At 37.0% G+C, this 27,107-nt stretch overlaps 1 protein-coding gene across 2 annotated transcripts in view; it reads left to right on the top strand.

The window, feature by feature from the left end:
• The window catches only part of CRPPA (CDP-L-ribitol pyrophosphorylase A), a 315,799-nt gene that overhangs the window by 23,822 nt on the left and 264,870 nt on the right, over window positions 1–27,107 (top strand). For both annotated transcript variants that reach the window (XM_004377417.2, XM_023732277.1), the window contains exon 3: window positions 9,225–9,374. In XM_004377417.2, coding sequence (XP_004377474.1) covers window positions 9,225–9,374 — 150 coding nt within the window. The remainder of the gene's footprint in view (window positions 1–9,224; window positions 9,375–27,107) is intronic.

Genomic DNA, 27,107 nt, shown 5'->3' with positions numbered 1-27,107 from the left:
TATATATATATATATACACACACACATCTGTATATATACACAAAACCCATTGCCGTTGAGTCGATTCTAATAGCGACCCTATAGGACAGAGTAGAATTGCCCTATAGAGTTTCCAAGGAGTGCCTGGTGGATTCAAACTGCTGACTTTTTGGTTAGCAGCTGTAGCACTTAACCACTACACCACCAGGGTTTCCATATATATATATGTATATATCAAGGAAATGGCTTACGTGGTTGCAGAGGCTGGAATATCCCAAGTCCGAGGGTCAGGATAGAGGCTTCTGATTCATGTAGCTGCAGGGGCTGGTTAACCCAAGATCAGCAGGTCAGAGAGCAAGGCTCTTTCTCACAGGCTGTGAAGATCGATGAATCCCAAGATTAGCAGGCAAGAGTGCAGGTAAACTGCTAGCTTAAGTCCTAAGAACCAGAAGTCAAACAAATAGGAGCCAGCTGCAGGATCCAGCATGAGCAAAAAGCACCCAAGTCTTGCTAGACTATCCACTTCTATTCAATGCAGGCCACGCACCAAAGGAAACTTCCCTTCAACTGACTTACTACTCATAGCAAATCCCATCATGGAGGTGATCACATAATATCAAATCTCATCATGGAAGTTATCTCATCATATGACTTCCAAGCCATCGAGAATCATGGCCCAGACAAGGTGACACACAACCTTAACTATCACAGGGATATTTGCATCTGAGAGCAAGCCCCAGACCTTAGTTATTCCTTATATTTGAAAATAGATGCGACATAGAGTTTCTCAATCTCGGCCCAGTTGACATTTTGGGTCAGACAATTTGTTGTTATGGTGAACTGTCTTGTGCATTGTAGGATGTTTAGCAGCATCCCTGGTAAACTCCCAGTTGAGAATCACTGAAGTGGCAGAATGGTAACCTTACAGAATAAGAAAGGCCATAATTGATCACATCACAATGCATGTGGATTTATCCTTATTCCTTTTCTTAACAAGGCAAATACTTGTCTGTGTAATTTAATGAGCAATTAAATATAATAAACTATTGTAAGTTTTGAAATCACTTTAAAAGTGGATCTGAATATTTTGCTTCTTGAATGGTTAAAAGAAGAAATATAGTATTAGGTATTAGTAGAATGTGTTACAGAAAACTTAAAAGATTTATATAAACATGATTTCTTGGGTAGGAGGAATATACATTTCTTCATTAAATATTTTTAACTAATTTTGAGTTAGAAAACCCCTGCATCATTTTCAGGGTTTTCTTCAGAAACAGTAACATTTATATAGTAACCAGAGCCTTTGATATGTTGTAAGTGTGTGTGAGTGTAAGGGTATGTGTGTCTATGTATAATCTCTAGGATTCTGAAGCATGACTGTATTTAGCAACTTTAATAACACTTTGGAAATTCTATTAAAGTTAATATGTGTGCATCAGAAAGAATATACTTTTCCATTACCCTATTTTACAATTTTTATGCCACATATTTTGAGCATACGTTTTAAAATGGAAGTAGAAAATCACTTGGTAGATTTTTGACTCTGGATTTGGAACTTTGACATTAAGTAGAATTGACCATGGCTAATAATCACTTATACTTGATCTGTGTTGGACAGCTTTGATTATGATCAGTACACTGAAGGTCAGAGTTTATTCCTGGGTGGGTGCGAGGTAATAATCTCTGCTGAGTGGTTGGATCCCACATCATCACCTAGTTGGAGAGAAACTTTGGTCTTGATTTAAGTTCTAACTCTAAAGAAGCAGTTTTATTTATGAGAGAATGAGTGAGTTCTGATTATCTAGTGGGAAGTTTTAGCTGTTGACAAAGGTTAAATGCCCTGGGCAGCCTCAGAACTATTCCCTAGACTGCCATGGAATGAGGTGAAACTTGGTGTTTCTGATGATGTAGAGGCTACTGTGTGAAAAGATTTTGTTTTGCTTTCTTTAAACTACTTGTCCCTGTGTATATCTTCCATGAATTGTCTTCAAATGAAGTTCAGGAATGGGTGGGTTAAGGGAGGATGAGTAGATGAGGGGTTCTTTAGTCTACATTTTTGATTTGTATCTGCAGTGATTTCCATGCACTGCCATGTGGAAATATTTTGCTAGATTAGCGTGAGTCAAGTGATCACTGTGGTGCTGTTAAGCTTCCACTCAGAGGTTCTTAGGTTAATACCCAGAGAGACAGGCCTATTTAATAACGATATGGGAATGATACTTCATATAGTAAACTTTCCAGATAGCTGTATTTTGGAGGCAACTAATCAGCTTTGTCCATACTTGTGTCATAATTTTGATACTTTGAATTTCAGAAAATATCATATAATTGAAGATTTATTGAATGTTAGCAATAGAATCTTCTATTATCTTCTATATCTGTTTACAACAAATGGCCAGCTGAGTGGTAGTCAGAGGAAACAAGGGTCAGCAAAGGACTTGTTTTCACTTGTAATCTGTTTTCATGGTTGTTTTGTTTAGTAAGATCTCGGAAGCTGGTTATCACCTTGTGCTTTCAAGTCTTTTCACTTTGTACCACTTTTTTGGCTGATCTTTTGGCTTCCATAGACAAGAATTCTTGGATTTTATACATCCTACCATAATGGTACCTCAAATACAGATGGTTTCTGCTCTTGAGCAGCTAGTTTTTAGTAATTAAGGTGGAAACCTATAAATATACTTTTTATAAGTTTTTGAAAAAAATAAATATTGAAAACGTGCAGAGAACATATATAACACATCTAAGTATAATGAATAATGATAAAATCGATACCTCCGTGTACACCACCTGGTATAAGATACAGAGCATTCATTACCTGTAACTATGAAACTATTCTCTTCCTGATCTATTCCCTGGTTGAACCGGTCGACATTGCTCTGAACTTTGTTTCTGTTACTCTTTTTTAAAAAAAATAGTTTATTGTGTTTTAGGTGAAAGCCTATGTAGCAAATTAGGTTCCCATTTAATAATTTTTATATAATTTGTTCTATGACATTGGTTACATTTTTCACAGTGTCAACATTCTCATTATTTCCATTCTTTTTGTTCTTTTTCTATTAATCTAGCTTCCCTGCCCCTCCTTAGCTTCTCATCTTTGTTTTAGGGTAAGTGTTGACTGTTTAGTCTCATAGAGTTGATTATTTAAGGGAGCACAGTATTCACAGGTGATGTTGTTTGTAGGTCAATTTATTGTTTGGATGAAAGGTGACCACTGGAAGTAGCCTCAGTTCCAAGTTCAGAGGGTATCTTAGGGCATAGTCTCAGGGATTCCTCTAGTCTCTATTGGGCCAGTAAGTCTGAGCTTTTTTAGTAATTTGAATTTTGTTCTACATTTTTCTCCCTAAGATAACCTCTGATTAGCTTCTTTCACTTAGCATGTTTTCAAGGTTCATCCATGTGGTAGCATGTATCAGTACTTCATTCCCTTTTATTGTCAAATAATTTCCATAATATTCCATTGAATAGATATACCACATTAAAAATTTATTCTATATCTATATCTACATACATCTAATAAGATTTACCATTTTAACCACTTTTAAATACACAATTAAACAGCATTAATTACATTCACAATACTGTGTAATGTGCACCCCATCTAGATCCAAAACTTTTCATCATCCCAAATAGAAACTCTGTGCCTGTTAAGCAATAACTCCCCATTTCCTCCTCCCTGCAGACCCTGGTAACCCCTAATCTACTTTCTCTATGAATTTGCCTGTGATATAGTTATTTTAGTTGTTGATTCAGGACTTGGTGGATATTTGGATTGTTTCCACTTTTTGGCTATTACAATAATGTAGCTATGAATATTTATGTAAGAATTTTTAAGTAGATGCATGTTCTTCTCTTGTGTATATACTTAGACGTAGAATCATTGGGACGCATCATAACTCTGTTTAACATTTTAAGGAACTGTCAAACTGTTTTCCAAAATAGCTGCATCATTTCATATTCCTACCAGCAGTGTATGAGGGTTCCAATTTCTCCACATCCTTGACAACACTTGTGTTTATCTGTCATTTTGATTATAGCCATCCTAGTAGGAATGAAAGGACCCTGATGGTGCAATGTTTAAACGCTAGGCCGCTAACTGAAAGATTGGCAGTTCGAACCTGTCACCTGCTCCGTGGGAGAAGGATTTGGCAGTCTGTAAAGATTACAGCCTTGGAAACCCTATGGGGTAGTACTATCCTGTCTTATAGGGGCCCTATGAGTCAGAAGTGACTCTATGACAGTGGGGTGTTTTTGAGTTTAGTGGGTATGAAGTGGTATCTCATTATGATTTTGATTTGTATTTCCCTGATGGCTAATGATGTTGGGCATTTTTTTTTATATGCTTATTGGATATCTGTATATCATCTTTGGAGAACTGTCTATTCAGATCCTTTGCCCATTTTTAATTGGATTGGTTATTCTTTTATCTTTTTATTTTAAGATAAGAATTCCTCCTATAATCTAGGTACAAGTTCCTTATCAGATAGGTGATTTGCAAATATTTTCTTTAATTCTGTGGATTGCCTTTAAATTTTCTTGATGGTGTCCTTTGAAGTGCAAAAATTTTTAATTTTGATGAAGTCCAATATGTCTATATTTTCTTTTGTTGGTTTAGCTTTTGGCGTTATAGCTAACAAGGCTTTGCCTAACCCAAGGGCATAAATATTTTCTCCTAATAGTTTAATTATAGTTTATTATATTTAGGTCTATGATTCATTTTAAGTTAATTTTTGTGTATAGGGTGATAAAGAGGTACAACTTCATTCTTTTGCATGTAACTCTCCAATTGCCCTAATGTAAGAGATAAGGGATATTGGCCTGTAGTTTTCTTTTCTTGTGATATCTTTGGTTTTGGTATTATGCTATACTGATCTCAGAGAATGAGTTGGGAAATATTCCCTCCTCTTCTGCGTTTTGGAAAAGTTTGTGAGGAATTTGTATTAATAATTCTTTAAATGTTTGGTGGAATTCAGCAGTGAAGCAATCTGGACCTGGACTTTTTTTTTTTGAAACAAAAAAATTTTTTTTTAAATTGTTCTGCTTTAAGTGAAAGTTTACAATGCAAGTTAGTCTCTCATACAAAAATTTATACATACGTTGTTATGTGACCCTAGTTTCTCTCCCTGTGCTGTGACAGCACACTCCTCCTTTCCACCCTGGATTTCCCGTGTCCATTCAGCCAGCTCCTGATGCTCTCTGCCTTCTCATCTCACCTATGGACAGGAGCTGTCCATTTAGTCTTAATGTATCTACTTGAGCTAAGAAGCACACTCCTCATGAGTATCATTTTATGCCCCATAGTCCAGTCTAACCTTTGTCTGAAGAGTTGGCTTCAGGAATGGTTTTAGTTTTGGGCTAACAGAGATTCCGGAGGCCATGTCTTCTGAGGTCCCTCCAGTCTCAAACCATTAAGTCTGGTCTTTTTACTAGAATTTGAGTTCTGCACCCTACTTTTCTCCTGCTCCATCAGGGACTTTCTATTGTGTTCCCTGTCAGAGCAGTCATTGGTGGTAGTTGAGCACTGGATCTGGACTTTTCTTCATGGGAACTTTTTAAATTAGTAATTCAATCCCTTTACTTGTTATAGCTCTTTTGAGATTTTCTGTTCTTGAGGCAATTTTGATATTTTGTGTTTTTCTAGGATTTTTTTTTCATTTTATCTAAATTATTTAAGCTATTGTCATACTGATGTTCATAGTATTCCCTTATATTGATTTTTATTTCTGAAAGATTGGTAGAAATGTCCCCACATTTATTACTGCTTTTAATAATCAGTTTTCTTTTATTTCCTTGATTAGTTAAAAGTTTGTCAATTCGGTTGTTCTTTTCAAAGAACCAATTTTGGTTTCTTTGATTTTTTTTTTCCCCTAATCTATCTCATTTATTTCCTCTCTAGTTTTTATCATTTCCTTCTTTTACCTGCTTTAGCTTTAGTTTACTCTTCTTTTTATTAGTGTCTTAAAGTAGCTTGAAGGGAGCCCTGGTGGCAGTTTAAACCCACCAGGCACTCCATGGGAGAAAGATGTGGCAGTCTGCTTCTGTAAAGATTACAGCCTTGGAAACCCTACAGGGCAGTTCTACTCTGTCTTATCGGGTTGCTCATAGTCAGACTCAACTCAGTGGCAATAGGTTTGGTTTTGAAGGTGGCATACTTAATGTTGTCCTACATTTCTTTGAGACTCTGTTCATTTATTTTCATTCTTTTTTCTTTCTCTTATTTGGATTGCATACTTTGTATTCATCTACATTAAGTGTGCTGATTCTTTATTCTGCCAATTCAAACCTATTGTTGAGCCTTTCTAGTGAATTTTTTAAATTTCAGTTGTACTTTTCAACTCTAGAATTTGTATTTAGTTTTCTTCTTTTTTTATAATTTTCATTTCTTTATTGATATTCTCTCTTTGATGAGACATTGTCATTTACCTTTCTTTACTTCTTAAGCTTGGTTTTCTTTAGTTCTTTGAATATTTTCTTTAGTTCTTTGAACACATGTTAAGTTTGACATTGAACTCTCTCACAGGCAGTTTCGGTTGACTCCTATTTTTTTTTTCCTTCTCTGTATGTGTCATACTTTCCTGCTTGTTTGAATATCTCATAATTTTTTGTTGAAAACTGGACATTTTAGATAATATATTTCATCATGACTGGATACTGATTCTCCCCTTCCTGCTCCCTCAGGACTTGTTGTTGTTCGCTTATTTATTTGTTTGTGACTCAGGTGGTCTACTTTAGTGAAGTTTTTTCTCCCTATATTTTGAAACCTCTGATTTTGCTTCTCAGATGGTGCAGCATTGGATATATGTACAGTCACCCTAGGATAACAGTGGTTTTTATAGAACTCCTTTTGACTGTTTCTTTTCCTGATATATCTATTTTGTTGCCTGCGTCTGTTGGTATCATTCCCAGCTGTTAAGCGACATTAATTGCTGGATGATTGCTCAATTTTTTGTTTTTGACTATTCTCTGGAACATAAATTGCTCTGTTTGTAATGGAAGTAGTTTCTGGCTCCTTCGCAGAGTTAGTTCAGGTCCCTTTACAGGGGTAGTTTTGGGGCCAGTCTTTTAGTTTTGTTCTTATTCCACAGGGTTCTTAGATGTGTCTCTTCCCTGATCGTCTCTGGTAAGCTAGGTGGCCTTCAGCTTAGCTTTTTTGCTGGCTTGGAGCTACCAGCTTCTTCTTAATTGCTTATCACCACAATCTTCATTTCTTCAGAGAATGCCTTCGGTCTTGAACTTCCCCACACTCTGTTCCAAATAAAGTGAATTCCCTTGGGGAAAGCTTTGTAGCTCTTTGATCTTATTGCCTATCTCTGCCCCCCTCCCCGGGTAAATTCTCTGTCACTGCTCTGGAATTATAGGTGAGGATGGAGTCCTCTTTCTTTTGGAGTGACACCTCTGCTTTATGAGCATGGTTTTGGGTAGGGGCAAGTAGCCTCTGGTCTTCTTGGCTTACCTCTCTTGGCATGAAACCTTTGTCCTATGAGCAAGCTGGGGTAAAGGCAATTGAGGCCCTAGTATTCTTGGCCTGTCATGACACGGGTAGATCCTCCATCCTACAGATGGGTACTGTGTGGAGTAAGGGAGTCCTCAACCTATTGACCACACTTACCTGGAATTTAGCTTCTGTAACACAGAACTGTGCAGGGTTAGAAATGCTGGCAACCTGTCCCTCCCGGGCAGATACTGTAGCTCCTGACTGAGAACAGGGGGAGAAGGAGCCCGTCACCAGTTATGCCTGTTTCACTGAAGGGAGAGTCTGTGGAGTTCCTCACACTACTATTTTGGAAGTCTTGTGTTCTTTATTAAATATTTATTCACTTCATGACCTGGCATAGAATTCCAAAAGTAACTATAAGTAGTTATCATGGAATTTTTTTTTCCCTTAAAAAGCAGCATGTGTATATGTCTGTGTTTTTCCTATCTTATCTCCTAGTCCCTTACCAGTTTGGATTGCTCCTTCCCCACCCTTCTGCCTACTTGGACATCACTCCCTCCCTGGCACCCCTGGCTGTCTCCTCTTCTTTGCTTTTATGCCTAGGCTCCAAATGTCTATTTGATCCACTGGAAATTGTGACACGGTTTGTAAACTGTCTACTTGGCTCATACACTTAATTTGATTTCCAGCCAATTCCTTGGCTTTTGTAAGCTAGTTTGTGGACTGCCTATCTTGCTCAGATGTTGGTCTCCTCAAGACCACATTTGTTGTATTTGTGAATTAGCTTAATGTGCTATAATGCCCATGTAAGAATTGTATTGAAGAAAGGACAATTTGGAGTTAATATAAGAAGATTTGGTTAACTGCCTACAATAAGAACCATATTGTAACGCAAATTCACCAAGGCAGCTGTCTGATAATGATCTTGAAGATGGCATTACGTTGGGGCTCCATTAAAGATAAAACCAAAAAACCAAATCCGTTGCTGTCAAGTCAATTCCGACTCATAGCGACCCTATAGGACAGAGCAGAACTGCCCCCATAGGGTTTCCAAGGAGTGGCTGATGGATTTGAACTGCCGACCTTTTGATTAGCAGCCACAGCTCTTAACCACTGTGCCACCAGGGCTCCCCCTATTAAAGATAAAAGGAAAAAAATTGTCGACTTGAAGGCGTCTCCTTTTCTAAAGTTTAGATGCATCTATTAGGGAGAAGCTTTCATTAGAACAATTGAAATAAATGGGTATTTTGTCTGAGAAAGTATTGAAGAGAACTGTTTTTCTCAGGAATTAAAGCAAGACATAAATTCATTGTTATTTGGATAGTTTCTGAGTCTCATTTTTGGGGATCTTAGGGGATATGTCTGTTTCTTTAATTTTGTAATGTGTAAATTAAATCTTCTGGAGGCACACTATTAATAAATATTAATTTGCAATGTATTAGGATTCTTTCACAGTAGTCCTTCTCTCCCTCCCTACTCTCTTCAGGGAATACTCAATTGTATCTTAGCATCCTTCTTTAGTATTTGACTTTAATGGCCTGTGATGAAAAGGAATTTGAACCTATAATGAAAAAATAAAGAATTGCTTCCACGTTTTAGTATATGGAACTATAATACTATGAGGTTGAATTTGACCTGAAATAATGATTTGATTTGTGAACCCAACAAACAATTCCTCAAATATTTCCTTGAGGTAGCTTGTTGAAGTTATGAATAAGATCTGCTTTCAAAAGTGAGATACAGTTTGCCTTTAAAATAAACTCTAAGTGAAATAAATGTGTTATTAGTCTCTTCTTTTTTGTTTTTCCTTTAGGCAGCAGGAGCAGTTCGACCTCTTGTATCTACTGTCATCAGTCCATCTGCTGATGGTTGCTTAGACCACTCACTAGAACGTGCCAGATACAAAGCAAGTGAAATGCCACAGGCTTTTCTATTTGATGTGATCTACGAAGCATACCAGCAGGTAAGAGTCTGGGCCTTTTGAGAAAGCTACTGTGCTTCAGGTTCCCCAAGAACACCTCCACATTCGGATATTTGCTAGAAGAACTCATGAGACTCAGCATTTGGATGTGGTTGTACTCATGGCTAAGATTTATTACACTGAAGTAGTGAGGATACACAGCTGCATCATAAGGGAAGAGACATAGATGGAGTTTGGAGAAATCCATTGCAGGCTTCCTTATGCTCTCTCCCCACCATGAAGGATCACATAGAACATACCTCTCCCAGAGCAGTGAAAATGCAGCAACATATGTGCCATATTTCTGCCCAGGGAAGCCCATTAGAGACTCATTCCCTAAGGTTTATTTTGAGGTTGGTCACGTAGGCATTTTTTGCTCAGCATGTAGAAAATTTCTAGATTGCCAGAAGGAAAGCAGGTGTTCAGCATATACTGTATTGTTTACACAGTCTAGGCACAGTGAACCTTCCTTATCAATTACCTGTTGACTGGGAACTTGCCAAGAGCCAGGTTCCCAGACTCCACCCAAGGGCCTACCTTGTGAGCAGGCCTCTCTGAAAATAGTAGTCACAGGACTGCAGTGATCACTTTTATGCACAGTTGCTTAGACAAACATTAATTAAAATTTTAGTTAAAGGTAAGTGACTTTTTAAAATATCTTGAATAATTCCTTCATTGTTAGGTTTTGTTGAATTACCTTTGTTTTGTTTTTCATTTCTTGGGAGCGTATTTTGTACTTATATACACTTTACTGCCACCATTTGCATATTTATTCAGTAAACATTTATTGAATATCAGGTACTCAGCTTGTCAGAAACTTCTCAATGAAATATGGTACGTTAAAATGACTAACCTTAGTGTGTGGCTGATGTTAGACACTCAGTAAATAGTTTGAAATAGGTAGTGTTTTAGGAATATGTGATAATGGTGATATGACTATGGACATTTACATTGGAAGAATTTCTACATGTTTTGTACAGAGGGTAGTTAATCACATAAATACATTAAATTATGAATCAGTAAGGAGCCCTGGTGGTGCAGTGTTTAAGTGCTCACTTGCTAATGGAAAGGTCAGAGGTTCTAACCCACTAGCAGCTCCACTGGAGAAAAGACCTAGTGATTTGCTCTCATAAAGATTACAGCCTAGGAAACCCTATGGGGTGGTTCTATTCTGCCTGTAGAGTCACTATGAGTCAGAATCAACTTGATGGCACACAACAACAATATGAATCAACAGTCTTGACTTGTCTATCAGTTACTTTGTTTTTAAAATAAGACTATGTAGATTGGAAATGCATTTTAATGATAAGAATAGTTCACAATGGTTTGTATTATTTTCTTACAAAAATGAATTTGAATATAGGAGTTTACCTTTAGGATTTGATCATTATTCACATACATGTTATGCTATTATAAATTTCTTTTAGTTTTGTACTTTAATATCATATTTTATAGATTAAATCTTGCTGAGTTAGACCATTATCTGCCATATTTCCTGAGATTAATGTAAGAATTTGTTTACCTTCATATAAACATTTATAATAGGGATAATAAATATATATGATAACTATATTTTAGAAGAAGATTTGAGTATAGTCTCCTGATTCTCACATTACCCATTGCCATAGAGTTGATTCTGACTCATAGTGACCTTGCAGGACAAAGTAGAAATGCCCCATAGGGTTTCCAAAGTTGTAGTCTTTACAGAAGCAGACTGCCATATCTTTCTCCCCTGGAGCGGCTGGTGGGTTCAAACCACCAACCTTTCAGTTAGCAGCCGAGTGCTTAACCACTACACTGCTAGGGCTCCTTGATTCTCACGTTAGAATAGCCTATTTCATCAGTTTTTGCTAGAGAATTAAACCCTAATGCACTAAGACGTTGGTTTTCCTAGTGTGGCCCAGATTAGCAGCATCAGCATGCTTGGGAACTTGTTAAAAAATGCAAATTCTGGGGCCTCAACCCAGATCTATTTAATTAGAAACTCTGGGTTGGGGGCCCAGCAATCTGTGTTTTAACAAACAAGCCCTCCAGCTGACCAGATTCACAGTGAGGTTTGAAAACCACCACCCTAAGGCATTCATCTTAATGTAATGAATTGAATTGAATTCTCTCCTTTGCATTCCTGGGATAATTGAGAAAATAGTCACAAAAAAATAATTGTCAGTGTTCTGTGGTTCAGATAAGGAACACTTACTTATAGCATTATTTTAGAGGTTTTGATATGTCTTTATGCAAATTTTTTTTTAAGTTTTGTTGTTATTGTGAATATACATAGCAAAACATACACTAATTCAACCATTTTTACATGTATGATTCAGTGACATCGATTACATTTTTTGAGTTGTGCAACCATTCTCACCCTCCTTTTCTGTGTTGTTCTTCCCCCATTAACAAAAACTCTCTGTCCCCTAAGGTTCCTATCTAATTTTTCAAGTTGCTTTTGTCACTTTGATCCCATATGTTGTTGTGTTGTTAGGTGCCATCGAGTCAGTTCTGACTCATAGTGACCCTCTATAAAACAGAATGAAACACGGCTAGGTCCTGCGCCACCTTCATAATTGTTGTTATGCTTGAGCCTATTGTTACAACCACTGTGTCAATCCATCTTGTTGAGGGTCTTCCTCTTTTTCTATGACCCTCTACTCTACCAAGCATGATGCCTTTCTCCAGAGACTGGTCCCTCCTGATAACACGTCCAAAGTATGTGAGATGAAGTCTTGCCATCCTTGCTTCTAAAGAGTATTCTGGCTGTACTTCTTCCAAGACAGATTTGTTCATTCTTCTGGAAATCCATGGTATATTGAATTGATCTCATATAGATAGTTCTTAAAAGAGCATAATACTAAAGGCAGACATTTTTTACTAGTTAAACTAAACTACTGTTTGGTTTTAAGAAGACTTCAGGGGATATTTCTGGTTTAAAGTTTAAAGATTATCTCAGGGCAATAGTTACAGGGGTTCACCCAGACCCTTGGCTGCAGAAAGTCTAGATTTCATGATAATTTGACATTCTGTTCTGCATTTCCACCTTTTGATCCGGATTCTTCCATAGAATCTTTGTACAAAAGGTTCAGTAATGGTAGCCGGACACCATCCAGTTCTTCTGGTCTTATGACAAAGGAAACAGTTGTTCATGGAGGCAATTAGCCACACATTCCATATCCTCCTCCTATTCCTGACTCTCCTTCTTCCTCTTTTGCTCCAGGCAAATACAAACCAATTATGGTGCGTTGGACGGCCACTTGCAAGCTTTTAAGACACCAGGCACTACACAATGAACTAGGAGGGAGAAGAGAAGCACTAAACATGATATTAGGCCAGTTAACTGGGATGTCCCATGAAACCATAACCCTAAACCTCCAAACCAAGGAACCAAATCCCATGAGGTTTTTGGTTGTATGTGGGCAGCCTCAGCAGCTACTTTTTTTTTTTTTGGTCATTGTTGTAGTATATCTACTACATAACTTTTGCCAGCTTAACTTTTTATACATGTACAACTTATTGACAGCAATTTGAATAATTGACTGTGCAACGCTACCCTTAATCAATGTGATTTTTCAAACACCATTGATCCTCCCCTTTCCCCCTGCCTCCTGCCCCTGGTAACCACTAATAAAACTTTCTCTACACATTTGCCTTTTCTTGTCTTTTTATATAGGTGAGGTCATATAATATTTGTCCTTCTGTGACTGACTTATTTCACTCAGCATAATGTCTTCAAACTCCATCCCTATGGTAGCATGTATCAAGACTTCATTTCTTCTTTTGAATGAGTAATATTCCATTGTGTGTGTGTACCACATTTTGTTTATCCATTCATCAGTTGATGGACATTTAGGTTGTTTCCACCTTTTGGCTATTGTGAATAGTGCTGCAATGAACATTGGTATACTAGTCTCTGTTTGAGTCTCTGCTCTCAAGTCTTTTGCGTATATACCTAGGAGTGGAATTGTTGGGTCATATGGTAGCTCCACTTATAGTTTTTTTGAGTAACCAACATACTGTTTTCCACAACAGCTGTACCATTTTAAATTCCCACCAGCAATGGATAAGGGTTCCAATTTCCCTACATCCTTGCCAACATTTGTTATTTTCTGTATTTTTTATCTTGACTGTCCTAGCAGGAGTAAAATGGTATCTCATTTTGGTTTTGGTTTGTATCTCTCTGATAGCTAATGATGTTGAGCATCTTTTCATGTGTTCGGTGGCCATTTGAATGTCCCACAATTCTTTGAATATAAAGGCACTTGTAGGAATTCGAACATATAAAAAATTTCTCTCTCTGGTCCATATAATTTGTGTACATACATACATGTGTTTGGTTTTAACAAACTAATAATAAAAAAATGAATGCTAAGCTGTTCTTTGAAGTAAGCTAAGGAAAGAAAAATAGAGTCGTGTTTGAAGGTGAAAACAATAAAATTTGTTTTCTGATTTTGATTGACTGAATTGAACGTATTTTAACCTAAGAAACCTATACTTTCAGAGCATAAACCCACCAGTGATCATTTGTGTACCAGAATTGATTAATCTGAAAATAATTAACATTTTGAACAATATTTCAACTTGGGAAAACTTATCTATTGTCCTTTTTGCCATATAAGGTAACATATTCACAGGTTCCGGGGATGAGGATGTGAACATCTTTGGGGTCATTATGCAGCCTACCTCAGGTGGTGAGGAAGAATTAGCTAAGAGGATAGGAGTGGCCATAGAAATAAGTGGGTAATTTCTCAGAAGCCTAGTGAATAAAGTGTTTCAAGAATGAGCAGCCCTGTTACATGCTACGTATTGGTTAAAAAGTAAGAATTGAGAACTGGGCATAAGTCTTAGCAATGTGAGATCATCATTGTTTCAGGAAGGTGGTGGGTATAAAAACATGACTGGATTGATTTAAGAGCAAATAGAGGGCCACTCTTTGGATGTGTTTTTATGTATATTGAGCAGATAAATGGAGGAGGTCATAAAAAGGAAGTGTAAAGAGTTTTTTTTAAAAAAAATTTTATTATAATTTTTTTTTTATGATGGATGATGTAACAGTACATGGATATGCTGATGGCAATGATGCAGTAAAGAGGAAAAGACTGATGCTGCTGTGAGAGGGAATAGGATCCAGTGTACTAGTGGTGTTGGGGTTGATCTTGGCTGGGAGTATGGATAGTTCATCCATAGGGGCAGGAGGAAAGGCAGAATATGTGTGTGCAGATGTAAATAGGTTAATAGATGTGGTGGGAGGATGTGGAGTTTGTCTTGTTTCTGTTTTCTCAGTGAAATATGGAGCAAGTCATCAGCTGACAGAGAGGTAGGTGGTTGAAGTGTCAAGGCTTTAGGAAAGAGAAAAGATTTCAAATAGTAAATACTGCCTTTCATTCTTATATCCTTATATTTATAAGGATACATAAATTCTTACGTATTTGTTATTTTCAATTGGCTTTGGACTTTTCTATGCAATTAGGTATTTGTTCATTGATTTCTTTTGGTTGCTAAAATAAACCCAACAACCATGATCTATTTTATTCCTTGGGAATTTTTAATGAGACATAAAAAGGTTACTAAATGAAAATTTTGTTAAAGAGAATAACCAAAAAACAAACAAACAAAAACAGAACCAAACCTGTTGCTGTCGAGTTGATTCCAACTCAAAGCAACCCTATAGGACAGAGTAGAACTGCCCCATAGGGTTTCCAAGGAGCAGCTGGTGGATTTGAACTGCCGACCTTTTCCTTAGCAGCTGAGCTCTTAACCACTGCACCACCAGTGACTATTAAAGAATAACAAGCAAAAATTCAATAGTAAAAATTATGCAGACTCTAAGAACACGAAGAAAAAACCTAGAGATTTGTCTAGAGGAATCTTATTGAATATTCAAATATGAACTTTTGTTCTGAGCAGTTTTAGGATAAATAAGGAAGACGAATCAAGACAAAAAAGGAAGAAGAGTAAAGTAAATATGTCTTCTTGAACTGAATGCACAGATCACTTGTTTTCAGTCTTTCTTAGCTTTTAGTAACTGTATTCTAAGCTATGAATTTCTCTTAGCATTTCTCTAACATCACAGATTTTGAGATGTTGTACTTTCATTTTCATACAGACCTAATTATTTCATAATTTGCTTACCTTTTTCATACCTTGGGTGTCTAGGCAAAGTATTCTCTCAAAGTATTGGCATGACTTTAAAATATGTCCCGTTATCAGAACGTGAAAATTCTTCATGTCTTTTTCAGTCTTCAGATTATGGACTCTTTTGTGTCATTGACTGTAACCATATTTTTTTCTTACTCTTTTGTCTTCAATATCTAGCACAGTGCCTCAAAAACTACAAGGATCTTTAATAGTATACAGTGTGGTAGGCTCTTTCAGAAAACTGTGAATTTATTTTCTTTATATACCATGGAGGAGAAAACTGGATTATTGTAGAAACCTTAGAGAACAATACTACCAATTTTTTTCATACTCTTACCTAGTTCACACTTGCTCTTTAGGAACTGTGTCTTAACAAGATATGAACATCTGTATTTATCTATATTAGACAATTTTTTAAAAATGCAGTGTGGATGCAGTCCAATTACAAGTGTCTATAAGAAAAGAAGATGAACAAAAGATGAGGCAAACATGGGACACAAAATCAGAGACTGGAGAGAGGGACACCAAAAACACTAGAGTTGTTACTTCCTTCCTTTGGTTTGTCCTGAGGTTATGGCATTATATTGGAAAAATAGGATCCTGGGAAATTTTTTTTTTTCAGTCTGGTAGATTACTGAAAATCTCTTTTATGTTTGTGTTTTCTTCTGTTAAGAAAGTTAAAGGTGGGGAATGGAATGCATGTGAAGAGGCATACAATAGAAACACTTATTCTGTGATAAGCGGTAGGCGATACAGCCTCTTGGAGCTGTCAAGGACTGTTTTTTGTATCGTCATCTAAAATTCTAGTCTCTTGGTTACAGAATTTGGCAAGAGAAGCTAACTTTTGAATAAACAGAAGTGAACTGAGAGATGTAGTCTCTCCTCCTGTTGATCTTTACCACAGAACTCTGCATCTCAAATTAGATGCTGACTTCCAGAGGTCAGACAGGAGGGAGCACGAGTTATAGGAAGTTTTGAGAATTTACATAGATGGATACTGAAGGATTATAAATAACTGAGAATAGTCAAACTCCAGGTTTTGTATGTGACAATAGCTGACAGACGCTAGTACCAGGCAGTCCTCCTGACATTCCTGCCCCTCCTAGGATGGCAGAGCTGTAGACAACTAAGCAGTTCCACAATGGCAGTATTTGTTTCAGCAGTCATGAACCTGTCAAGTGTGCTCATGAAGAGATGCCTAAGAAAGTTCAAAATGAAGAACCTTTTGATTCACTTGAATCCTTTGGGGGTATAATTTCATCTAGAACCAGATGATGAAATTGGTTAAAATTTAACCACATTTAGTTCTATAGTTTTTAAGTTAGTTTGTACAGTGTATGCATTAGCCTTTGGGTGGTAGTTTAGTACTTAGGGCCAAAAGAAAACTCATTTCTTAGGCAAATCTAAGAACTTCAACTCATTGTATTTGGGGATTTTTTACTTTAGAAAAATTGTAGAATAGTGGAAAAAATATGGTGAGATACTTTGATGACATATTTTACTGTGAAGGATTATGGATTTTAAAATAATTCAGATAATGATTTTATTCACAGCTTTCTCACACACTGTCTATTTTCTTAAGCAGATGAAATATTGAAAATTATTTTTCTTGTATATCTGAATTATATGCTATTTATCTGTGGTGAGCATTGTTGTGTCAGTTTGGTTAAACTGGGTACTATGTTTCTGGGTTAGGTTGGTCAAAAGAGAAATGTGAATGAAATTTGGAAGGCTGAAGTGAAGCAGAAGCCATTTTTCTCCAAAGATCTTCTTGCTGTCATATGAGGCGGCCAATAGACACAGAGATGCCTGGTGGGTTTCACCTGTCCTCGCTCTCATATATTCATTATCTAGCTCGTCTTCCTGACAGACAGTAGCTCTGGGTTCATCAACAGACACATCACAGGTTGGTAGCTACAGAAAACCAAAACCAAACCCATTGCCATGGAGTCGATTCTGACTCATAGCGACTTTATAGGACAGAGTAGAACTGCTCCATAGGGTTTCCAAGGAGCGCCTGGTGGATTTGAACTGCTGACCTTTTGGTTAGCAGCCGAACTCTTAACTGCTACAACACCAGGGTTTCCAGGTAGCTACAGAGAGGCATCTATTTCCCACAGATCTCTCTGCGACTTCCCCCTCATAGCCCCCTTTGGGGCCTAGACGTGCTTGACTTCTCAGATTGACTAGTCAATGATTACTCCTCTGATCCTTCAACCTATACTTTCAATCTTCCCCTCCCCCAGCTCCTCCAACAATTGTGTAAGGTCTGATTCCTACAATCCCTTATCACATCTCACTCAGAGTGGCTCTGCTTTGCAGATTGATCAATCACCTAATTCAGCTGTGGAATTATGAATAAACATTGTGTCCACTTAGATGTTGTACAAGCAACTCTTATTTATTTATTTATTTATCATTGCTAAAGATTTTCTTACCTTGTTTAGAAAAGAAAAATACATTTTTAGAAGATAACACGTGTCTTTTATAAGGTAATAATTTTCAGCAATATTTGGTGCCAAAGTTATTTGAATTTGTAATATAACTTCCTTCATGAGTGTATCAAAGTATTATCCATTGCCACAAGAACTAGAAGAAAAGTTTTGCTTTTAAGTGGTTCTGGCAGAGTTTTGATTGGTCTGCTGCCTAGAACATTGAAAAGCCATATAATGACATAAAAAGATTGTTAACTATCTACTAATCTTCAAGCTGGCATGTTTAGGAACCACCTTTGTTGTAGAAATTAGTCAGGTCTGAAATAGTTTTGTGGAATCCATACCCTTCAAGATTATGTGCACTTCTATATGTACTTAAATATTATGGACTTCTAACAAGTAAAAACCTATTTTTTCCCTATATATTATTTCAAAGGTTGTGTCATTATTTTATGAACATTATTATTTTTGGACATTCAAATATTTAGAAAGAGGTTGATATTTCAAGTTATAAGCTAGAGATACAGTTTTTTGCATTATTTGGGCAATTAGTAGAGACATTTTTATCTACTTTTGAATAAACTTGATCTCTTCTAAATTGTTTTAGTTACTAGTAGAAATCAGTTTTTTCTCTGAGAATATTTTAGACAAAGTGTTATTGTTAGCGTAATTTTTGTGCATTGTTGAATGCCCTGGTAGCTATACATTTTATAAATCTTACTATGTGGGTGTTTTTAGTTGCTGTTGAGTTGATTCTGACTCATTGTGACCCCATGTGTTGCAGAGTAGAACAGCTCCATAGAGTTTTCTTGGCTGTAATCTTAATGGAAGCAGATCTCCGGGCCTATCTTGTACAGTACTTATGGGTGAGTTTGATCTCCTAACCTTTAGGTTGGTAGTCACATGCAAACCTTGTATCACCTAGGGACCGTTCTATTGTAGTCTGAAAAATGAAATAGTGGCTTGTTTTTAGTTACCATTGAGTCAATTCTGACTCATAGTGACCCCGAGTTTGCAAAGTAGAACTGCTACATAGAATTTTCAAGGCTGTGACCTTTCAGAAGCAGATTACCAGGCCTGTCTTCTAAGACACCTCTGGGTGGGTTTGAGCCGCCAAACTTTTGGCTGGTAGTCGAGTGCTTGACTGCTTGTGCCACTCAGGGACTCCTTTGGAAATAGTCAATATTAAATAATTCAATAATTAAATAATAATAAACAATAAATAATTTATTTAATAATAATAAATAATTAAATAATCATATTAAATGGCAAAAACAAGATAAAAATTGAAATCTGATTACAAAACCTGTTATATTTCCTGAAACTAATTCTTACACAATGACATGCTTTATTCTAAATATATTTTGATGATGCTTGCCTATAAAAGTTATAATTGATCATGCAAATATTTTTTAACTATGTCTGATAAACCAGGATGAATAGAGAACATTTCCTTAGCCAGTTAGTTGGGAGTATTTCAGCCATGCGTTTTTATTAGTATATTGTGTTTCTTTTTATCTGTATGGTTTTCATCTTTTTGGCTAAGCTTTGTGGTTTAGTCTTAATGTTGAGTATGTTTTTGACATACATGCCTTAGGGGAATATGTGCATTTGAACTATAAGAAATAAATAGGATGACTAACTTCGTTATTTTCTGATGGCTCTAGTTCAGTGAGGAAATTCAGGAAATACCTTTTTAAAGTTATGTGTTCAATAATGCTAAATTCCTTTCTTGGAAACACACCCTTTTCTTAGCCGTAATAGTCTTTAAGGTAATAAGAAAACTGCAAGAAAAATTTTATATCATTCTTAAGAGTAGTTAAAAATGCTAAGCTGCTTGGACCAGATTTATTTTTTTTCCCCTTTTCTTTAAGGTGATCTCAAGTTTCTTCATAAATTTAAAAAAAAATTAAAAAGAGTAAATGTCCAAAGCCTTCTTAGGCCGATAAAGATAGATTGGTTACATCATTTAGTGCAATCTGTGTGCTCCCTACCACAAAATCTTAAATGGAATTAAGAGTATCAGGAAGTCATACAGACTTCTCTTTTTCATTAGAAGTAGGCTAGCCTACTCACTGCATACGTGACTCTAATGGATTGTGGAATGCACAAATGCCCTTTGTTTTCAACTGTATAACAGCACATCATGTTATATCATGTCCCAGTGGTATACAAAGCAGTGTAACACTATGTGAAAAAAAGCTGAATTATATGTTGGGTGCTGCCTAATAAATTTTAGTGTTTATTCCTACCCTGGTTTTATTACTATAGATAAAGGAATTCATTAAATTTAGGTTTGTTTCTAAATAAAGAAAAAGAAAAAAACATTGTCATCACATTTTCTTTTCCAAGAGGATGTTGCCACTATCAAATTATATACTTCTGTTGTGATCTGGGAGCCCTGGTGCCATAGTGGTTAAGAGCTTGGCTGCTAACCGAGCTAGTCAACAGTTCGAATCAACCAGCTGCTTCTTGGAAACCCTATGGGGCAGTTCTACTCTGTCCTGTAGGGTCGCTATGAGTTGAAATCCACTCAATGGTAGTGGGTTTGTTTTTTTGTTGTTTATTGTGATCTGACAATAATATCTTATTTTCATTAAGACATTTCTGTAAAAACAGAATGTAATCAAGAAAATTCTTATAGTCTATTTTAAAAGATAGTAGAATTATTATTTTCTGGCATAGCTTCTTGACTCTGTATTTTCTGGAAGATAAATCTGTGGCATTATTTAAAATGGTAGCAAGGCTTGGTAGCACTCTATTCAGACTGCACCAAGGTAAAGTAGATCTTAAGTGAAGCAAAAGAAAAAAAAATCCAACAAAAAGCATCTGAAAACATTTATTAGATCCCTGGTTTATTTTTCATAACTTGTATCCATATGTGCTAAACTAGAGATAGGACAAGGCTGTGCTTATGGATGCTGTTGTTGGCAGGCTTAATCCAATTAGGAGAAAGGGGAATATCATAGTAGGTAATAGGCAAAGGGCTTTGGAATTAGGCTAGCTGGTTTTGATTCTTGATGCTAATCTTAACTACCCGCGTGACTCTAAGCAGGTTATTTAACCTGTCGGTTTTAGTTTCCTTATCTATTAAATAAGGCAACAAGTAGTATCTATCTCATAGGGTCAGTGGGAAGTTTGTGTGAGCTAATCCATGTAAAGTGCCTAGCACAGCACCTAATATTAGAAGTATTTGTCAGCTAATATGTGAAAATATTCCCCAAACTTTGTGGTATATAACAACAATAGTTTTTTTCTTGCTCACCTGCCTACAGATTGGCTGGATGTTGGTTGTTATAGCTGGGCATGGCTAGCTGGCTGTCCTTATGGCTGCAGGTCTGACTATACTGGGCTCCTTGCTGAGGGTTCTGCTCAGGTCTGCTCATTCTGTGTTTCTTCTGGAGCTTAGACTGAGGGAGCACAGATACATGGGAGAAGTTCTCCCAGCTATGGCAGAGGTGCAAGAAAACAAGGGAAAAGATAGGATTCTTTGTAGGGAATAGGCTTGAGACTGTCACTATCACTTCCACTCACATTCTGTTGGCCAAAGCAAGCCACATGACTAAGTCCAAGATCAATGGAATGAGCAGGTATACTTCATATCTATGAGATTATGGCAAGGCTGTGGATTCATTCTTCTACAGGGAAATTAAAAATAATGACCAATAATTCAGTCTACTGTAGTAGGCAACAAGCGTTACCTGTTCCTTCTAGTTCTTCTTTTAATTATTCTTAATCTCCTTCCTTTTTCTATTCCTCTTCCTCCTCTTGCCATGAACTTTCTGGCATGAACAAAACACATGATTAACCTATAACATTCTTGTGGTTTTAGCAGCACCACAAGCCCAACTGGCCACATTTATTTATTTATTTTATTGTGCTTTAGGTGAAAGTTTACAGGTCAAGTTAACTTCTCATACAAAAATTTATACACATATTGTTTTGTGACATTAGTTGCAATCCCCACAATGTGACAGCACACTCTTCCTTTCCACCCTGGGTTCTCTGTGTCTATTCAACCAGTTCCTGTCCCTTCCTGACGTCTCATCCAGCCTCCGGACAGGAGCTGCCCATTTGGTCTCGTGTATCTGATTGAACTAAGAAGTACACTCCTCACGTGTATTATTTTTTGTTTTATAGTCCTGTCTAATCTTTGAAGAGTGAGCTTCAGGAATGGTTTCATTTCTAACAGAGCAACTGGGGACCATAGTTTTGGGGGTTCCTCTAGTCTCTATCAGACCATAAAGTCTGGCCTTTTTACGTGAATTTGAGTTCTGCTCCACAGTTTTCTCCTGCTCCATCCAGGACTCTGTCGTGTTCCCTGTCAGAGCCGTTATTTGTGGTAGCCAGGCACCATCTAGTTCTTCTGGTCTCACACTGGTGGAGTCTCTGGTTTATGTGGACCTTTAGTCTCTTGGGCTAATATTTTCCTTGTGTCTTTGGTTTTCTTCATTCTCCTTTACTCTAAGTGGGATGGGACAAATTGATATGTCTTAGATGGCTGCTCACAAGCTTTTAAGACCCCAAATACCACTCAACAAAGTGGGATGCAGAACATTTTCTTAATAAACTTTGTTAAGCCAATTGACCTTGATGTTCCCTAAATCTATGGTCCCCAGGCTGCAGCCCTAGCTACTCTGTCCCTCAAAGTGTTTGGATATGTTCAGGAAACTTCTTAGCTTTTGCCTTGGTCTCCAACTGGCCACATTTCTGTTCCTCAGATGCACTGTCTTAGTTGTCTAGTTGGAGCTCTGGTGGTGCAGTGGTTAAGTACTCATCTACTAACCAAATGGTCTGTGGTTCGGACCCATTAGCCGCTTTACGGGAGAGAGATGTGGCCGTCTGCTTTTGTAAAGATTACAGCCTTGGAAAACCTGTGGGGCAGTTCTACGCTGTCCTGTAGGGTCACTATGAGACAGAATCGATTCAATGGCATACAACAACAGTTACCTAGTGCTGCTATAACATAAATACCACAAATGGGTGGCTTTAACAAACAGAAATTTATTTTTTTACAGTTAGTAGGCTAGAAATCCAAATTCAGGGCACCGGCTCAGTGGAAGGCTTTTTCTCTCTTTTGGCTCTGGGGGAAGATCCTTGTCTCTTCAGTTTCTATTCCCTGGCTCCTTGGTGGTCTTCACGTGGCATGTTGTCGATCTTCCCCCATCTCTGCTTGCTCACTTGCTTGTTTAATCTCTTTTATATCTCAAAAGAGATTGATTTAAGACATACCCTACACTAATACTGTCTCAGAGCCCTGGAGGCACAGTGGTTAAGAGTGTGGCTGCTAACGAAAAGGTTGGCAGTTTGAATCCTCCAGCTGCTCCTTGGAAACCCTGTAGGGACAGTTCTTCTGTGTCCTGTAGGGTCACTATGAGTCAGAATCGACTTGACAGCAACGGATAATACTGATAATAATACTGTCTCATTAACATAAGGAGGAAAACCCATCCCTAAATGGAATTATAACGACAGGTATAGGGGTTGGGATTTGCAAAACATATTTTGGGAGGACACAAGTCAATCCATAACATGCACTAAGCTCTTTTCCTTATATTGCATCATAATTTCATTTTCTAGGTCTCAGCTTAAATGTTAACTCCATATGGAGCCTTCCCATCTATGCTATTTAAGCTAGCTTTCTCTCACTTCTTTTCTAATCCTCTTTATATTCCTTTAGTAGTACTTATATTTTATCTGAAATTATGTTTGTTTACCTCATCCTCCCTGTAAATACATAGTCCCGAAGGCAGGACTTCGTGTTGTTCACCGTGTTAACCCTCTGTGCCAAGCACAGTGCATGGCACATATGCAATAAATATTCATTAAATGACTGACTGATTTTTGATTGTTTTTAATAATCACTGCATGTTTCATCCTTTATAAGAATTAATATTTTGCAAGAAAAGATGATAGTTTTCACATTAGCAGGAGTTGTTGATTTAATTCCCTTTGTGATTAAATAGGAAACCCTGGTGGCATAGTGGTTAAGTGCTACAGCTGCTAACCAAAAGGTTGGCAGTTCGAATCCACCAGGTGCTCCTTGGAGACTATGGGGCATTTCTTCTCTGTCCTGTAGGGTCGCTATGAGTCGGAATCGACTCAACAACAATGGTTTGGTTTTTTTTTTTCTTTTTTATGATTAAGTAGGGAAAGTGCTTAGGCTTTTATTTAAGAGCCGTTTCTGGGAACAGTAACACTTTAAAACAAAAGTAAAACAAAACGTATCTTCATTTATCTATTTAAGTTGAAAACAAATTCTTAGAACATACAATCAAAGATGCACTTGTTAAATATAGGCTGATTATTAATATATGGATGCTGTGGTTGTCATGAAACTAGTGGTTTAGATTTTGTAAGGTATCTGTGTTTGTGTGTCGCTATAAGCTGGAATTGATGGAACAGGTTTGGTTTTATTTTTTGGTTGTGTGTGTGCGTGTGTCAGAGAGATGGAGACAAAGACAGAGAGACAAAGACACAGAGATAGAGACAGGGAGAGGGAGAAAAACAAGGAGAAGGGGAGACAGAGACTGTGAGCACATGCTGCAGAAAAAAGAGTGGAAAAGCTCACCCAGGAAAGGTTAAATCATTGTTTTTCAAACAGTGTTCCCTGGAACATTGTTCCTGAAGATATTGGTAAGTATGTTTAGCAAAAAGGCTACATAATAAAATAAATATATTTGGAAAATGGTAGACATGATATCCCCCATTTGAAGATTCAAAAGGTACATTTGCAAATTAAAGGTTCTGAAATAAAGAAAGTTGCTCAACTGTGTTTAATCTAGCATTCCCCAAACTTATTTGCATAGGGAACAATTTCTGCAGAACACTGGTGGTAACACCCTGAGAAACTAGTGCCGTGCTGCACAGGAAACTGAAGGACTTGGAGACAGTTTTATTTATTTGTTTTAATTTTCCTTTTCAAATAAAAGTGAAAGGAAGATTAGATGAAGGGTAGTGGTAAGTAAAGATACAGACAGTCTTGTTTTAAATATTCTTCTGGAGAATAAAAACCTACTTCTTTGGTGGCGTAGTGGTTAAAAGTTCCGATGCTAACCAAAAGGTCAGCAGTTCAGATCAACCAGGTACTCCTTGGAAACCCTATGAGGCAGTTAGTTCTGCTCCGTCCTATAGGGTCACTATGATTCGGAATCAACTCAATGGCAATGGCTTTGGTTTTTTGGTCTTATTTTTGCTAAGCTGTGTCATATAAATAGCATAGATGATGAAGAGGTCTTTATAAACTTGTAAAATTAAAATAACTATATGTGCCTTGGGTCCCTGGATGGTACAAACAGTTGACATGCTTTGTGCTACTGAAAGGTTAGAGGTTCAAGTCCACCCTGAGGTGCTTTGGAAGAAAGGCCTGGCGATCTACTTCCAAAAATCAACCATTGAAAACCCTAGTGAGTGCAGTTCTACTCTGACACATACGGGGTCATCATGCATTGGAATCAACTTGATCACAATTGGGGAAAAAGAAAATTTGCCGTAGAACTTTAAGAATGCAATCAGTTAACTCCTATTGCTTTGCATAGTTCCTGACATACAACCATTTAACATTTTTGTTTGTATGGGGAATGGAAGACCAACCCAGTTACTGTCCAGTTGATTCTGACTTGATTGCCATCTTTCAAGGTGATATGGTTTCGTAGACCTCATCACTTACAAGAAAGAAAGTCAGAGGCATAAGAAATATTCAGATAGTCTGCTTGTGATCCTCAGTGACTTAGGGTTAGCATTTCTAGTCAATCTGGTAAACTCAGGAAAGACTATTGAAAATATTTAAGCAAGCAAAACACTTTCTGGGCTAATCTGATCTGAAAGCCTCACATTGCTTAATGCAGTATTACTTCTGGTTGACATCATGGTTTCTGGATACTTTTGCTTTTTACGTCTTTTGTCATTAAAACAAAATGAGATTTACATTTTATTTAGGCATTTTGTTCTTGTTACCTAAAGAAAATCCTTCTAAAAATACATAATTTATTTTCTAATCTGGGACCATAAAATCCCTGGCTTGGTGTGTGTGTGTGTGTAGGATTGCATGTTTATATTGTGACTATTACAGATGAGAAGTACGGTTTGAAGCAGCACCTTTAAGGGGTCCATTTTTCACATGTATAGTTTAATACCTTTGAATTGCAGTAAATATATCTCTTAAGTGTTTTACTTAGTCAAATGTTAGTTGAGTGCACACGATCTAAGGACAGTGGAAGGCCTGGTAGTACTCTAAAAGCTGATCAGGAATTAAAAATCGCTACAGATCAACTGTTCTTAGATAATTCAGAGGGTGCTATATTTTGTAGTTTCTAGAGCCATAGGATTTACAGTAAATTTTAGTAATAATTTGCTTTGATACTTCTGGGACATCATTTGAGAATGTATTACTTTTTTAAGGCAAAGGCTTTTCATTTATACTTTCTTTCCATTTTGTTAGGCACAGGTAGAAATGCTAGCAATGAAGTAACTTCTGAGGGAAGCAATTCATTATTTTACAAGTTCCTGATTTTTGCCAGTGCTCTGTTTTAGCATGGTGCCTTGTACAAGCCTGACCTGCCTCTTAGATACAATCAGTAGTTAAAACTGTTTATGTAAAAAGCAAAACAAAACAGATTTTATTTAATTTTTAAAGTTGTATCTAATGTACATTTTTGAATAGCAAGGTTTCTGGCTGGATTTCTTGTTTTTTTTTTTTATTGTACTTCAGGTGAAGGCTTACAGGACAAATAGTTTCTCATGAAACAGAAGTACACATGTTATTTTATGACCTTGGTTAACAACCCCACAACATATCAACCCTCTAACCTCTCAACCTCCTTTTTTTTTTGGTGAAAATACACATAGCCAAAGATACACCATTTCAAAAATTTCTACATGCACAGTTCAGTGACACTGACTATGCTCTTCGAACTGTGCTGTTATTCTCACTTAAGATGAAGGCTTACAAACAAAATAGTTTCTCATTTAACAGTTACTACAAATGTTGCCTTATGACAATGGTTAACAATCTCACAACACATCAACAATATCCTTACTCAGCCTTGGGTTCCCTATCACCAGCTTCCTTGTCCCCTTCTGCTTTTTGGCCCTTGTCACTGGACTCCTGTACCTCGTTAGTCTCATTTGGTTTTATGGGGCTGTCCACTCCCAGGCTGAACAGTGAACCTCGGAG

Source organism: Trichechus manatus, unplaced genomic scaffold, assembly GCF_000243295.1.
Source record: "Trichechus manatus latirostris isolate Lorelei unplaced genomic scaffold, TriManLat1.0 scaffold00050, whole genome shotgun sequence".
In the NCBI taxonomy this organism is placed as follows: domain Eukaryota; kingdom Metazoa; phylum Chordata; class Mammalia; order Sirenia; family Trichechidae; genus Trichechus; species Trichechus manatus.
This window is presented reverse-complemented; position numbering and strand designations above follow the sequence as displayed.